Raw genomic sequence first — 16,461 nt, 5'->3', positions numbered from 1 at the left:
ATGGCCCTGTACATTGTTGTAGGGAGAAGCAGAGGATGTAGCTGTGAAATGGCCCTGTACATTGTTGGAGGGAGAAGCAGAGGATGTAGCTGTGAAATGGCCCTGTACATTGTTGGAGGGAGAAGCAGAGGGTGTAGCTGTGAAATGGTCCTGTACACTGTTGGAGGGAGAAGCAGAGGCTGTAGCTGTGAAATGGCCCCGTGCATTGTTGTAGGGAGAAGCAGAGGCTGTAGCTGTGAAATGGCCCCGTACATTGTTGTAGGGAGAAGCAGAGGATGTAGCTGTGAAATGGCCCCGTGCATTGTTGTAGGGAGAAGCAGAGGCTGGAGCTGTGAAATGGCCCCGTGCATTGTTGTAGGGAGAAGCAGAGGCTGTAGCTGTGAAATGGCCCTGTACATTGTTGTAGGGAGAAGCAGAGGATGTAGCTGTGAAATGGCCCTGTACATTGTTGTAGGGAGAAGCAGAGGCTGTAGCTGTGAAATGGCCCTGTACATTGTTGTAGGGAGAAGCAGAGGCTGTAGCTGTGAAATGGCCCCGTACATTGTTGTAGGGAGGAGCAGAGGCTGTAGCTGTGAAATGGCCCCGTACATTGTTGTAGGGAGAAGCAGAAGGTGTAGCTGTGAAATGGTCCTGTACATTGTTGGAGGGAGAAGCAGAGGCTGTAGCTGTGAAATGGCCCCGTGCATTGTTGTAGGGAGAAGCAGAGGCTGTAGCTGTGAAATGGCCCCGTACATTGTTGTAGGGAGAAGCAGAGGATGTAGCTGTGAAATGGCCCTGTACATTGTTGTAGGGAGAAGCAGAGGCTGTAGCTGTGAAATGGCCCCGTACATTGTTGTAGGGAGGAGCAGAGGCTGTAGCTGTGAAATGGCCCTGTACATTGTTGTAGGGAGAAGCAGAGGCTGTAGCTGTGAAATGGCCCCGTACATTGTTGGAGGGAGAAGCAGCGGATGTAGCTGTGAAATGGCCCTGTACATTGTTGTAGGGAGAAGCAGAGGATGTAGCTGTGAAATGGCTCTGTACATTGTTGTAGGGAGAAGCAGAGGATGTAGCTGTGAAATGGCCCCGTGCATTGTTGTAGGGAGAAGCAGAGGCTGTAGCTGTGAAATGGCCCCGTACATTGTTGGAGGGAGAAGCAGAGGCTGTAGCTGTGAAATGGCCCTGTACATTGTTGTAGGGAGAAGCAGAGGCTGTAGCTGTGAAATGGCCCTGTACATTGTTGTAGGGAGAAGCAGAGGCTGTAGCTGTGAAATGGCCCTGTACATTGTTGTAGGGAGAAGCAGAGGATGTAGCTGTGAAATGGCCCCGTACATTGTTGGAGGGAGAAGCAGAGGCTGTAGCTGTGAAATGGCCCTGTACATTGTTGTAGGGAGAAGCAGAGGCTGTAGCTGTGAAATGGCCCTGTACATTGTTGTAGGGAGAAGCAGAGGCTGTAGCTGTGAAATGGCCCCGTACATTGTTGTAGGGAGAAGCAGAGGATGTAGCTGTGAAATGGCCCCATGCATTGTTGTAGGGAGAAGCAGAGGATGTAGCTGTGAAATGGCCCCGTACATTGTTGTAGTGAGAAGCAGAGGCTGTAGCTGTGAAATGGCCCCGTACATTGTTGTAGTGAGAAGCAGAGGCTGTAGCTGTGAAATGGCCCTGTACATTGTTGTAGGGAGAAGCAGAGGCTGTAGCTGTGAAATGGCCCTGTACATTGTTGGAGGGAGAAGCAGAGGCTGTAGCTGTGAAATGGCCCCGTACATTGTTGTAGGGAGAAGCAGAGGATGTAGCTGTGAAATGGCCCCATGCATTGTTGTAGGGAGAAGCAGAGGATGTAGCTGTGAAATGGCCCCGTACATTGTTGTAGTGAGAAGCAGAGGCTGTAGCTGTGAAATGGCCCCGTACATTGTTGTAGTGAGAAGCAGAGGCTGTAGCTGTGAAATGGCCCTGTACATTGTTGTAGGGAGAAGCAGAGGATGTAGCTGTGAAATGGCCCTGTACATTGTTGTAGTGAGAAGCAGAGGATGTAGCTGTGAAATGGCCCTGTACATTGTTGTAGGGAGGAGCAGAGGCTGTAGCTGTGAAATGGCCCCGTACATTGTTGTAGGGAGAAGCAGAGGATGTAGCTGTGAAATGGTCCCGTACATTGTTGTAGGGAGAAGCAGAGGATGTAGCTGTGAAATGGCCCTGTACATTGTTGTAGGGAGAAGCAGAGGATGTAGCTGTGAAATGGCCCCGTACATTGTTGTAGGGAGAAGCAGAGGATGTAGCTGTGAAATGGTCCCGTACATTGTTGTAGGGAGGAGCAGAGGCTGTAGCTGTGAAATGGCCCCGTACATTGTTGTAGGGAGAAGCAGAGGATGTAGCTGTGAAATGGCCCTGTACATTGTTGTAGTGAGAAGCAGAGGATGTAGCTGTGAAATGGCCCTGTACATTGTTGTAGGGAGGAGCAGAGGCTGTAGCTGTGAAATGGCCCCGTACATTGTTGTAGGGAGAAGCAGAGGATGTAGCTGTGAAATGGTCCCGTACATTGTTGTAGGGAGAAGCAGAGGATGTAGCTGTGAAATGGCCCCGTACATTGTTGTAGGGAGAAGCAGAGGATGTAGCTGTGAAATGGCCCTGTACATTGTTGTAGGGAGAAGCAGAGGATGTAGCTGTGAAATGACCCTGTACATTGTTGTAGGGAGAAGCAGAGGCTGTAGCTGTGAAATGGCCCCGTACATTGTTGTAGGGAGAAGCAGAGGCTGTAGCTGTGAAATGGCCCCGTACGTTGTTGTAGGGAGAAGCAGAGGATGTAGCTGTGAAATGGCCCCGTACGTTGTTGTAGGGAGAAGCAGAGGATGTAGCTGTGAAATGGCCCTGTACATTGTTGTAGTGAGAAGCAGAGGATGTAGCTGTGAAATGGCCCTGTACATTGTTGTAGGGAGGAGCAGAGGCTGTAGCTGTGAAATGGCCCCGTACATTGTTGTAGGGAGAAGCAGAGGATGTAGCTGTGAAATGGTCCCGTACATTGTTGTAGGGAGAAGCAGAGGATGTAGCTGTGAAATGGCCCTGTACATTGTTGTAGGGAGAAGCAGAGGATGTAGCTGTGAAATGACCCTGTACATTGTTGTAGGGAGAAGCAGAGGCTGTAGCTGTGAAATGGCCCCGTACATTGTTGTAGGGAGAAGCAGAGGCTGTAGCTGTGAAATGGCCCTGTACGTTGTTGTAGTGAGAAGCAGAGGCTGTAGCTGTGAAATGGCCCTGTACATTGTTGTAGGGAGAAGCAGAGGATGTAGCTGTGAAATGGCCCCGTATATTGTTGTAGGGAGGAGCAGAGGCTGTAGCTGTGAAATGACCCTGTACATTGTTGTAGGGAGAAGCAGAGGCTGTAGCTGTGAAATGGCCCTGTACATTGTTGTAGGGAGAAGCAGAGGCTGTAGCTGTGAAATGGCCCCGTACATTGTTGTAGGGAGAAGCAGAGGATGTAGCTGTGAAATGGCCCCGTACATTGTTGTAGGGAGAAGCAGAGGATGTAGCTGTGAAATGGTCCCGTACATTGTTGTAGGGAAGAGCAGAGGCTGTAGCTGTGAAATGGCCCCGTACATTGTTGTAGGGAGAAGCAGAGGCTGTAGCTGTGAAATGGCCCCGTACATTGTTGTAGGGAGAAGCAGAGGATGTAGCTGTGAAATGGCCCCGTACATTGTTGTAGGGAGAAGCAGAGGCTGTAGCTGTGAAATGGCCCCGTACATTGTTGTAGTGAGAAGCAGAGGATGTAGCTGTGAAATGGCCCTGTACATTGTTGGAGGGAGAAGCAGAGGCTGTAGCTGTGAAATGGCCCTGTACATTGTTGTAGGGAGTAGCAGAGGCTGTAGCTGTGAAATGGCCCTGTACATTGTTGTAGGGAGAAGCAGAGGATGTAGCTGTGAAATGGCTCTGTACATTGTTGTAGGGAGAAGCAGAGGCTGTAGCTGTGAAATGGCCCCGTACATTGTTGTAGGGAGAAGCAGAGGCTGTAGCTGTGAAATGGCCCTGTACATTGTTGGAGGGAGAAGCAGAGGATGTAGCTGTGAAATGGCCCCGTACATTATTGTAGGGAGAAGCAGAGACTGTAGCTGTGAAATGGCCCTGTACGTTGTTGTAGTGAGAAGCAGAGGCTGTAGCTGTGAAATGGCCCTGTACGTTGTTGTAGGGAGAAGCAGAGGATGTAGCTGTGAAATGGCCCCGTACATTATTGTAGGGAGAAGCAGAGACTGTAGCTGTGAAATGGCCCTGTACGTTGTTGTAGTGAGAAGCAGAGGCTGTAGCTGTGAAATGGCCCTGTACATTGTTGTAGGGAGAAGCAGAGGATGTAGCTGTGAAATGGCCCCGTGCATTGTTGTAGGGAGAAGCAGAGGCTGTAGCTGTGAAATGGCCCCGTACATTGTTGTAGGGAAGAGCAGAGGCTGTAGCTGTGAAATGGCCCTGTACATTGTTGTAGGGAGAAGCAGAGGCTGTAGCTGTGAAATGGCCCTGTACATTGTTGTAGGGAAGAGCAGAGGCTGTAGCTGTGAAATGGCCCTGTATATTGTTGTAGGGAGAAGCAGAGACTGTAGCTGTGAAATGGCCCTGTACGTTGTTGTAGGGAGAAGCAGAGGATGTAGCTGTGAAATGGCCCTGTACGTTGTTGTAGGGAGAAGCAGAGGATGTTGCTGTGAAATGGCCCTGTACGTTGTTGTAGGGAGAATCAGAGGCTGTGGCTGTGAAATGGCCCTGTACATTGTTGTAGGGAGAAGCAGAGGATGTAGCTGTGAAATGGCCCTGTACGTTGTTGTAGTGAGAAGCAGAGGCTGTAGCTGTGAAATGGCCCTGTACGTTGTTGTAGGGAGAAGCAGAGGATGTAGCTGTGAAATGGCCCCGTACATTATTGTAGGGAGAAGCAGAGACTGTAGCTGTGAAATGGCCCTGTACGTTGTTGTAGTGAGAAGCAGAGGCTGTAGCTGTGAAATGGCCCTGTACATTGTTGTAGGGAGAAGCAGAGGATGTAGCTGTGAAATGGCCCCGTGCATTGTTGTAGGGAGAAGCAGAGGCTGTAGCTGTGAAATGGCCCCGTACATTGTTGTAGGGAAGAGCAGAGGCTGTAGCTGTGAAATGGCCCTGTACATTGTTGTAGGGAGAAGCAGAGGCTGTAGCTGTGAAATGGCCCTGTACATTGTTGTAGGGAGAAGCAGAGGCTGTAGCTGTGAAATGGCCCCGTACATTGTTGTAGGGAAGAGCAGAGGCTGTAGCTGTGAAATGGCCCTGTACATTGTTGTAGGGAGAAGCAGAGACTGTAGCTGTGAAATGGCCCTGTACGTTGTTGTAGGGAGAAGCAGAGGATGTAGCTGTGAAATGGCCCTGTACGTTGTTGTAGGGAGAAGCAGAGGATGTTGCTGTGAAATGGCCCTGTACGTTGTTGTAGGGAGAATCAGAGGCTGTGGCTGTGAAATGGCCCTGTACATTGTTGTAGGGAGGAGCAGAGGCTGTAGCTGTGAAATGGCCCTGTACATTGTTGTAGGGAGAAGCAGAGGCTGTAGCTGTGAAATGGCCCTGTACATTGTTGTAGGGAGAAGCAGAGGCTGTAGCTGTGAAATGGCCCCGTACATTGTTGTAGGGAAGAGCAGAGGCTGTAGCTGTGAAATGGCCCCGTACATTGTTGTAGGGAAGAGCAGAGGCTGTAGCTGTGAAATGGCCCCGTGCATTGTTGTAGGGAGAAGCAGAGGCTGTAGCTGTGAAATGGCCCCGTACATTGTTGGAGGGAGAAGCAGAGGATGTAGCTGTGAAATGACCCCGTACATTGTTGTAGGGAGAAGCAGAGGCTGTAGCTGTGAAATGGCCCTGTACATTGTTGGAGGGAGAAGCAGAGGCTGTAGCTGTGAAATGGCCCTGTACATTGTTGTAGGGAGAAGCAGAGGCTGTAGCTGTGAAATGGCCACGTACATTGTTGTAGGGAGAAGCAGAGGATGTAGCTGTGAAATGGCCCCGTACATTGTTGTAGGGAGAAACAGAGGCTGTAGCTGTGAAATGGACCTGTATATTGTTGGAGAGAGAAGCAGAGGCTGTAGCTGTGAAATGGCCCTGTACATTGTTGTAGGGAGAAGCAGAGGATGTAGCTGTGAAATGGCCCCGTACATTGTTGTAGGGAGAAGCAGAGGATGTAGCTGTGAAATGGCCCCGTACATTGTTGTAGGGAGAAGCGGAGGCTGTAGCTGTGAAATGGCCCCGTGCATTGTTGTAGGGAGAAGCAGAGGCTGTAGCTGTGAAATGGCCCCGTGCATTGTTGTAGGGAGAAGCAGAGGCTGTAGCTGTGAAATGGCCCTGTACATTGTTGTAGGGAAGAGCAGAGGCTGTAGCTGTGAAATGGCCCTGTACATTGTTGTAGGGAAGAGCAGAGGCTGTAGCTGTGAAATGGCCCTGTACATTGTTGTAGGGAGAAGCAGAGGATGTAGCTGTGAAATGGCCCCGTACATTGTTGGAGGGAGAAGCAGAGGCTGTAGCTGTGAAATGGCCCTGTACATTGTTGTAGGGAGGAGCAGAGGCTGTAGCTGTGAAATGGCCCTGTACATTGTTGTAGGGAAGAGCAGAGGCTGTAGCTGTGAAATGGCCCCGTACATTGTTGTAGGGAGAAGCAGAGGCTGTAGCTGTGAAATGGCCCCGTACATTGTTGTAGGGAGAAGCAGAGGAAATGTGAAAGCTGTGAAATGGCCCTGTACATTGTTGTAGGGAGAAGCAGAGGCTGTAGCTGTGAAATGGCCCCGTACATTGTAGTGAGAAGCAGAGGGTGTAGCTGTGAAATGGCCCTGTACATTGTTGTAGGGAAGAGCAGAGGCTGTAGCTGTGAAATGGCCCTGTACATTGTTGTAGGGAGAAGCAGAGGCTGTAGCTGTGAAATGGCCCTGTACATTGTTGTAGGGAGAAGCAGAGGATGTAGCTGTGAAATGGCCCTGTACATTGTTGTAGGGAGAAGCAGAGGATGTAGCTGTGAAATGGCCCCGTACATTGGTGTAGGGAGAAGCAGAGGATGTAGCTGTGAAATGGCTCTGTACATTGTTGTAGGGAGAAGCAGAAGCAGAGGCTGTAGCTGTGAAATGGCCCTGTACATTGTTGTAGGGAGAAGCAGAGGCTGTAGCTGTGAAATGGCCCCGTACATTGTTGTAGGGAGAAGCAGAGGATGTAGCTGTGAAATGGCCCCGTACATTGTTGTAGGGAGAAGCAGCGGATGTAGCTGTGAAATGGCCCTGTACATTGTTGGAGGGAGAAGCAGAGGCTGTAGCTGTGAAATCGCCCCGTACATTGTTGGAGGGAGAAGCAGAGGATGTAGCTGTGAAATGGCCCTGTACATTGTTGTAGGGAGAAGCAGAGGATGTAGCTGTGAAATGGCCCCGTACATTGTTGGAGGGAGAAGCAGAGGCTGTAGCTGTGAAATGGCCCTGTACATTGTTGTAGGGAGAAGCAGAGGCTGTAGCTGTGAAATGGCCCTGTACATTGTTGTAGGGAGAAGCAGAGGCTGTAGCTGTGAAATGGCCCCGTACATTGTTGTAGGGAGAAGCAGAGGCTGTAGCTGTGAAATGGCCCCGTACATTGTTGTAGGGAGAAGCAGAGGAAATGTGAAAGCTGTGAAATGGCCCTGTACATTGTTGTAGGGAGAAGCAGAGGCTGTAGCTGTGAAATGGCCCCGTACATTGTAGTGAGAAGCAGAGGGTGTAGCTGTGAAATGGCCCTGTACATTGTTGTAGGGAAGAGCAGAGGCTGTAGCTGTGAAATGGCCCTGTACATTGTTGTAGGGAGAAGCAGAGGATGTAGCTGTGAAATGGCCCTGTACATTGTTGTAGGGAAGAGCAGAGGCTGTAGCTGTGAAATGGCCCTGTACATTGTTGTAGGGAGAAGCAGAGGATGTAGCTGTGAAATGGATCTGGCCCCGGAATAGAGATGGGAGAATCAGAATGTACAGGGAATTAGTCTCTGTGGTATTACCATGAAACACTCAGATGACTTAGTAGGTCAGGCCCTGAGGGGATTAACTTCTGAAGTAAAGAGATTCCCCTGCAGGATTTGCACATATGTCGCCTAAACATTATGGGGAAATATTACCCACAGGCCTCTCTGCTAGGCCGGCTAGCTTGTCAGACCTGGTTATGTACAGTACGTAAGAGGCAGAATGCTGCAGATTGTGTGCGCGGTTAAACCCACCTCGGGTTACATTGTCAAGACTGTTTCCAGATATGTAATTCCAGTAAAATCATTATTCTCCGGCCTGGATTTACATCACAGGAGCCTATAGGCACAGATGTCCTGGCCCCCTAGACTCCGCCCACCATGAACCTACAAACCCCACCGAACCGCACCGCAAGTGTGCTGGTTGGCCCCGCTTCTTCAGGCCCAGTAATGGAGAGAAACGAAATGTAGGAGAGACTGGCATATGCACTGGAATGCACAGTGGTGAAGGATTTGGTTATAGTTAAGGAGATATGGAATGGATATCTTGGCAGTTGCACCTCTGGAGTTATGCCACAGGTTTGTGTTCCTCGTCGCCGATATGGATTTAGGCGTGAGCTGTGCCAATCGTGTGAATACTGGTAACCTATCCGATATTCTCCTACACTACAGGTAGTGATGGCTCTTTATTGAGTGGCTGTATTACCGACGATACCCTTCTACCCTCCCCCTACCCTATTCTCTAACACCAACATTCCTACCAATATGCCGAACGCTAACCTTCCTACCGAACCCAGCACCGCTTCCCAATCGCTGCTTGCTGAACAGTTGCGTTGCTTGCTGATGCCAGCCGTCACTTGCCAAACACTTGCCGATGGCTACCACAGCTTACCGAACGCCACATCTCTCGTGCCACTTGTTGATACCCCCATGCCAAAAGAAACCTTTCTAGGCACCACTGTAGTCCCATTGCTGCAATTAATATCCTCGTCTATGGGACTGGCCAAAAACGCTGGTCGCCGTGGCCCCAAAATGAGCTGCTTCATGGTGCAAGAGTTATGATTGCCACTCTGTTCACATCACTATCCCAACTCTCCAGACATTGATTCAATCCCACAAGCCCTTCCTAAGAACTTCCTCATACCCAGAAGCTCCCAGGTCAGCGGCGTCCGTCGTAGTCATCATAATTTATTTACAACAGCACACCCGCATGCAGGAGACAGACCTATACAGGAGAAGACCTGGAATCTGACCAATGAAGATTACAGTCCGAGGAGTGGAACACAGAGGGTGAGATAAAAGTGTCCAGCAAAATAGAAGATTGATCCTACCGTGTCTCACGATTATTTCATTTGTTCCATGTTGGCACACACTAGTCGCTTCCCAGATGGGCACCACATTGAACAGCGGTAATCGTATTGAGTATTCGGGTGTTCGGAATTTGACCTTACCTAGGTTCTGATTATGTAGGCCTTCAAATCTTTCCTTGTGTCTATTTTTATTTAAACTAAGCCGTGATGTGTTATGTAGCTTTTTTGTTGAATCTCTTGGAATATTCCCATGAATCTCTGTTCCGAAAGATAATTACAGTTATTTGTACTTTCCATGGACCAAGGTCCACATTGAGTGTAAGACAGAATACCCAGACAGCTCATGGCGATCCAGAACCACTAAGACAGTATAAGGGGCTAAAAGAGACCCAAAAAGGTACCGTAATTCGTTGTATTGCTCCAAAAAGTCCAAAACAGGTTGTCTGTATGTTGGGTTGGTGTGACTCTAAAATGTTTTAGCTCACTATACACCAGCAGTTCTGGATATAAGCCTGGCTTTCAGGGGCATAAACAGATTTGCATATTTAGGAGTGATGTATCATGGGAAAGCACTGCTGCTCACTTAAAGGGATACTGTAGGGGGGTCAGGGGAAAATGAGTTGAACTTACCCAGGGCTTCTAACGGTCCCCCGCAGACATCCTGTGTTGGCGCAGCCACTCACCGATGCTCCGGCCCCGCCTCCGGTTCACTTCTGGAATTTCAGACTTTAAAGTCAGAAAACCACTGCGCCTGCGTTGCCGTGTCCTCGATCCCGCTGATGTCATCAAGAGCGCACAGCGCAGGCCCAGTATGGTCTGTGTCTGCGCAGTACACTCCTGGTGACATCAGTGGGAGTGAGGACACGGCAACGCAGGCGCAGTGGTTTTCAGACTTTAAAGTCAGAAGTTCCAGAAGTGAACCGGAGGCGGGGCCGGAGCATCCGTGAGTGGCTGCGCGGGCACAGGATGTCTGCGGGGGACCATTAGAAGCCCCGGGTAAGTTCAGCTCATTTTCCCCCGACCCCCTCTACAGTATCCCTTTAAGGGCTCGTTTCCACTATTGCGGTGCGGAATCGCCTGGATTCCACTGCTGATGAAATCGCATGCGAATTCGCATAGGTGAGGCGGGTATATGCGATTTTAACCATGTCACTGCCTGTGTGAATTTACATTGGTACCTATGCAAATTCGCATGTGAATTCGCGGCAAAAAACGCACGGGGAAATCGCATGCGATTTCCCTATTAAATACATTGCATGCGATTCGCATGCATTCCACTCGCAGGTGAATTCTGCGTCTCTTTTGTGCGTTTTTTCACCGCTGAAAAAAACGCACCTCAACAACGCTGCAGTGGAAACAGGCCCATCCACTTGCATTACATGTGCGAATCACGCATGCGGATTCGCGATAGTGGAAACGAGCCCTAAAGCTGAATTATCGCAAATACCTTCTGTTTTAAGAAGGCACAATTAAGCTTGGTGTTCAGTGTAAGTTGATTCATCTGTGAATATGGTTTTGTGTTGGACTAGCAAAACACCCACACAAGCTCCACCCACACAAGCTCCACCCACATGGGGCGTCAACACAAAATCAGAGCACTTCGATGCTTCTTGCATTACACATATAAATAATCTCCTAAGTACAACACACAATAAGGCCCCGTTCACACTTGCGGTTTTGCGAAAACCGCACCGGATGTCCGGACCGCACCGGAGCCGGATCGGACCTGAACCGTACGGTTCCTGTCTGGATCCGGTCCGGTTGCATACGGTTTCCGTGCGGTATGAACACGGTTGCGGTCCGGATCCGGATTCTTAAAGAGATAACAACCTGTATAAATACCTGGGGTTCTGGGAGGTCAGCAGAAGCTCTGGGGTCATTGTTGGAGACAGCTGGACGTGTGGAAACCATCCTTGGATACAGAGACAGCAGTTGGGACCATGGATCCAGTCATTTTTTACGCTTATTACCTGGGAATTCTCTCCTTCCTGTTGTTTACCTACTACTATGTGGGGAGAAGGCGTGCTCCTCGCAGGAGATGGTGGGTGCACCCTCTACTAGCCAGGAGGCAGAGGAAGGGAGAGTTCCAGGCCCTCTACCGGGACCTCAGACGACACCCACAGAAGTTCTACAGCTACACTCGGATGTCTATTCCCCTGTAAGTATCTAGGCCTAAATACACCAACCCCCACCATCCCTAAACACCCCACCCTCACCCCCACAACACCTCATCCCTGTATACCTAGCTAAACACACCACCCTGACCCCCACACCCCTGTATACCTAGCTATACACTACACCCCCACCCTCCACAACACTCCCAAACCTCTGTAAACACACCTCCCCCATCCTCCACCCAACACCTTGTCCCACAACATACTTTACAGCTTCTTCCTTTACATCTCCTGACAGGTTTGATACCCTTTTGGAGATGGTGAAGGATGACCTTAGGAAGAAGGATACCACGTTCAGGAGAGCAGTCACACCACAAGAACAACTACTCATCACACTGAGGTATGTAAAAACAAATTTTTTTATTGCAAAAACAACCACTTTCCAACATGGAAACATTCTTCCAACATGGAAGACAAAAAAATAACATATCAATGGTATAGCCCGGTCAGTTTTAAGGAACACCAACCACCAACTTTGTGCTGGAAGAGTTGCAGGGCATAGCTGCCCAAGTGTCTTTCGGGGACACCAGTACCTAATATTAAAGTGCTTCAAAAACCTAACCACTGGCACAGGACCCTCTGAGCCATGGATGAAGGACACAGGGCAGTGAAAAGGCTAGGCCTCTCACCGACCAGTCAAGGTGTCCTTCATCCATGGCTCCAAGGGTCTTGTGCAAGTGGTTAGGAACAAGAACAAAGTGAGGAGCAAGAGGAACCGATGGCACAGGTGCATGACTACAGGTGCAGTGCAACAGGCACAAGGTTGTGACCCAGGTAGTGTCTTTCGGGGACACCAGGCCCTAAAATTGAAGTGCTTCAAAAACCTAACCACTGGCACATGACCCTCTGAGCCATGGATGAAGGACACAGGTCAGTGAAAAGGCTAGGCCTCTCACCGACCAGTCAAGGTGTCCTTCACCCATGGCTCCAAGGGTCTTGTGCAAGTGATTAGGATCAACAAAGTAAGGAACAAGAGGAATCAAAGGCACAGGTGCAGGACTACAGGTGCAGTGCAACAGGCACAAGGTTGTGACCCAGGTAGTGTCTTTTGGGGACACCAGGCCCTAAAGTTCAAGTCCAGCAAAACCAAAAGTTAAAAAGCCCTGTGATGGTATCCTTCCTCCGAGGATCGGAGGTATTCAGAGGAGCATGTCCAGGAACAATTTGACTTTTTTTTTCAAATTGTATCGGCACCACTACTAGAAAAGGTGGGAGTTGCTGCCTGGAAATCTGGACTCTCTTGGGTGCTGGTCGTGGATGAGCTGGACCCTGACAGCGGTGGCCCATATTGACTGCCTCTGTAGCCGGTGTACATCTGTGATGATTGCCAGGTGGGCACCGCTGTTGGTTGTGGGGGTCTAAAAATTGGTGGTTGCAATAATGGCGTGTCCATGTGCTGTTTAATCACCTCCAGCAAATTGGAATGGCACGCCATCAGGTTTTGTGAAGGCACCTTTTCAAGATATGGTATTAGAGACATCACAGTGTGAAAACACGGGTGTGCCTGCAATTTCAGTAGTTCCTTGCTTTGTTGATGCATTTGCTGCATCATGTTCTGCAGCTGGCCCACCGACTGATGATGCTGCGCACGCAGTTGGTCGATTTCTCCTCTGTGCATCTCATGCATCATTTTAAGCTCGTCCCTGTAGTGCCCATGTACAGCGTCGAGCTCACATTGCAGTGAAGTGATGTGGGACTTGTACTGCTCCATGATATGGCCCCTGTCCTCATCTTGCAACTGCCGGGTTATGAGAGTTTGGTGGCTCTGAAGAATCCCGAGAAGTCCGGAGACAGCCCCGGACATCTCGGACTCTGTCTCTCTCCTTGTTGGGGGGAGGGTACCTCGACGCCTCACTGGTGTGGTGGTCCTCACTGGTGGTGTGGCAGCATCTTCCCGTCCTCTGGCCTGTGTCGGGGTTGCCCTGCGCGCTGGTTGTGCTGCAGTCTCTCGGTGCTCCTCACTTTGTTCTTGTTCCCCTGGAGCTTCCATAGCGGTCGATTGTGGAGGTTCAGCTTCTTCCACACTCGGTCCTGCAACCTCAACATCCAAGCTCTCTTCTGCCAAGTCATCATCAAAGGACGGAGTTGTGATGAAGGACTCCCTCCTCCTACTCCTCGCCTCGGGGAAATAGGTTACATCGGCGACGTCATCATCCACCAAGCTCTCCTCACTGCTGAACCGTGCCTCCTGGGTCGGTTCCTCTTGCTCCAAATTGTCTTCAGTCCTGTAGATAAAAAAAATATTTATTGGTGTGCCAAACAGCATGTGGCGTCAATTCACAGAGCTAGCAAACACTAGCAATCACTTTATCACCCGTTTCTACCCAACATTTGATAAAGCTTGTGAGAAAAGTTCGCTAGCCATGGGAATTGAGGCCATAGCAATACATGGCCGAAGTCATGGTAAATGAGCTCTCAGTTCCTGCCCACAGTAGTGGTACTTACAGTCTAGGTTCCAGGCTTGCATTGATGAAAGACAATTGCTTGGCAAATTGGTAGTCTTTTTCTCGCCTTCCCCCGCCACTGCCACTTCGTTCGGCAAGTTTTTTCTTCCGTAGCCATTTCACATATGCATCCCGTATATTGCGCCACCTTGTCTTGTACCTTTCTCCTGTAACGACATGAAAAATTGATTTCGATTATTTCTCTTGTAGGTACATTGCAACTGGACAAACATATACATCGCTACATGTCACATTTCGTATTGGGAAGAGCACGGTGGCAGGCATCGTCGTGAGGACTTCGAGGATCCTTTGGACGCGACTGAGGGCCAGATACATGCCTGTGCCGGACACCACGAAATGGGAGGAGATCGCCCAGGGCTTCTGGACCGAGTGCAAGTTTCCTAATTGTGTTGGCGCACTGGATGGGAAACACATCCGGATTCAGAAACCCGTGGGGAGTGGCAGCCATTATTTCAACTATAAAAAATACTTCAGCATTGTTCTAATGGCAGTGGCAGATGCGGACTACAAGTTTGTGTACGTGGATGTGGGGTCGTACGGTAGTTCCAATGACTCTGGAATTTTCCAGCGTACGACCCTTTGCCGGCTGATGGAGGAAGGCAGACTGCGTCTCCCCCGTGACAGACCCTGGCCTGGGACAAGGGCACCGGCCTACCCCTATGTGTTTGTGGGGGACGAGGCCTTCGCCCTGTCCGACCATGTAATGCGTCCGTACCCAGACAGGGGACTTGATGCCAGCCAGCTACACTTCAATGCTCGGTTGAGCCGTGCAAGGAGAATGGTGGAGTGCACATTTGGGATCCTGGTGTCAAAGTGGAGGGTGTTCCACACGCCCATGCTGCTGAAACCGGGCAACGCAGTTGTCGTGGTGAAGGCAGCATGCATCCTCCACAACTTTGTGCGGCAGGAGGAAAGAGAGACTCCGGAACCCCCGAATGTGCTTCCACTAATGCCCCTGCGGAGGTATGCAACCAGGCCAAGGGTAGTGTCACTGCGGAACAGGGACCAACTGAGACTTTATTTTACCACACCACCTGGACGAGGGTGAATGTTTGGTTTTTAATATGTTTTGTTGAAATGTGTTTATTTTGGAGTTTCAAGTTTGAGTGATTTTAAATGTATTAATTTTTTACAATAAATTGATGTATAATAATTGGTCATTGTGTATGTTTTATGTGCACAGGTGGGGTACATCGCAGGTGGGTGGGATACATCACAGGTGGGTGGGATACATCACAGGTGGGTGGGATACAACACAGGTGGGGTACAGGTGGGTGGGATACATCACAGGTGGGGTACAGGTGGGTGGGATACAACACAGGTGGGTGGGATACATCACAGGTGGGGTAGAGGTGGGTGGGATACAACACAGGTGGGGTACAGGTGGGTGGGATACATCACAGGTGGGGTACAGGTGGGTGGGATACATCACAGGTGGGGTACAGGTGGGTGGGATACATCACAGGTGGGGTACAGGTGGGTGGGATACAACACAGGTGGGTGGGATACATCACAGGTGGGGTAGAGGTGGGTGGGATACAACACAGGTGGGGTACAGCGCAGGTGGGTGGGATACATCACAGGTGGGTGGGATACATCACAGGTGGGTGGGATACAACACAGGTGGGGTACAGGTGGGTGGGATACATCACAGGTGGGGTACAGGTGGGTGGGATACAACACAGGTGGGTGGGATACATCACAGGTGGGGTAGAGGTGGGTGGGATACAACACAGGTGGGGTACAGGTGGGTGGGATACATCACAGGTGGGGTACAGGTGGGTGGGATACATCACAGGTGGGGTACAGGTGGGTGGGATACATCACAGGTGGGGTACAGGTGGGTGGGATACAACACAGGTGGGTGGGATACATCACAGGTGGGGTAGAGGTGGGTGGGATACAACACAGGTGGGGTACATCGCAGGTGGGTGGGATACATCACAGGTGGGTGGGATACATCACAGGTGGGTGGGATACAACACAGGTGGGGTACAGGTGGGTGGGATACATCACAGGTGGGGTACAGGTGGGTGGGATACAACACAGGTGGGTGGGATACATCACAGGTGGGGTAGAGGTGGGTGGGATACAACACAGGTGGGGTACAGGTGGGTGGGATACATCACAGGTGGGGTACAGGTGGGTGGGATACATCACAGGTGGGGTACAGGTGGGTGGGATACATCACAGGTGGGGTACAGGTGGGTGGGATACATCACAGGTGGGGTACAGGTGGGTGGGATACATCACAGGTGGGGTACAGGTGGGTGGGATACATCACAGGTGGGGTACAGGTGGGTGGGGAACAGGTGGGTGGGCCACGGGTGGGTGGGCAACACGTGGGTGACACAAATCCATAGCAAAAGTTGAATACATCACAAGCTTAAACCACAAGCCCCCCCCCCAAAAAAACTTCTAGTCAACATACCCTCTGTGCCTTGCTGTCTCTTGCTCAAGTTCTCAAAGTCCTCCACATACAGCTTGGCAATTTTTTTCCACAGGCCTCTGCATTTTTTGATGTTGCTGTGGTCCGCATCCCCCTTGTCCCACAGGGCTGGTACCTGCTGCACCTGTAGGATGAGGTCTTCTGATGTGTAG

General features: G+C 50.4%; 1 protein-coding gene across 2 annotated transcripts in view; it reads left to right on the top strand.

The window, feature by feature from the left end:
• CADM4 (cell adhesion molecule 4) overlaps positions 1–16,461 on the top strand; it is a 671,473-nt gene that overhangs the window by 543,649 nt on the left and 111,363 nt on the right. The window contains exon 1 of one of the 2 annotated variants that reach the window (XM_068241990.1): positions 8,418–8,490. The exons of the other annotated variant lie outside the window; for it this stretch is intronic. Coding sequence (XP_068098091.1) covers positions 8,445–8,490 — 46 coding nt within the window. The 5' untranslated portion in view covers positions 8,418–8,444. Of the gene's footprint in view, positions 1–8,417; positions 8,491–16,461 lie in introns of those variants that run through there. 2 annotated transcript variants of the gene reach the window in all.

Source organism: Hyperolius riggenbachi, chromosome 6, assembly GCF_040937935.1.
Source record: "Hyperolius riggenbachi isolate aHypRig1 chromosome 6, aHypRig1.pri, whole genome shotgun sequence".
In the NCBI taxonomy this organism is placed as follows: Eukaryota; Metazoa; Chordata; class Amphibia; order Anura; family Hyperoliidae; genus Hyperolius; species Hyperolius riggenbachi.
The sequence above is the reverse complement of the archived record's forward strand: the minus strand, read 5'-3'. Positions and strand labels throughout refer to the sequence as shown.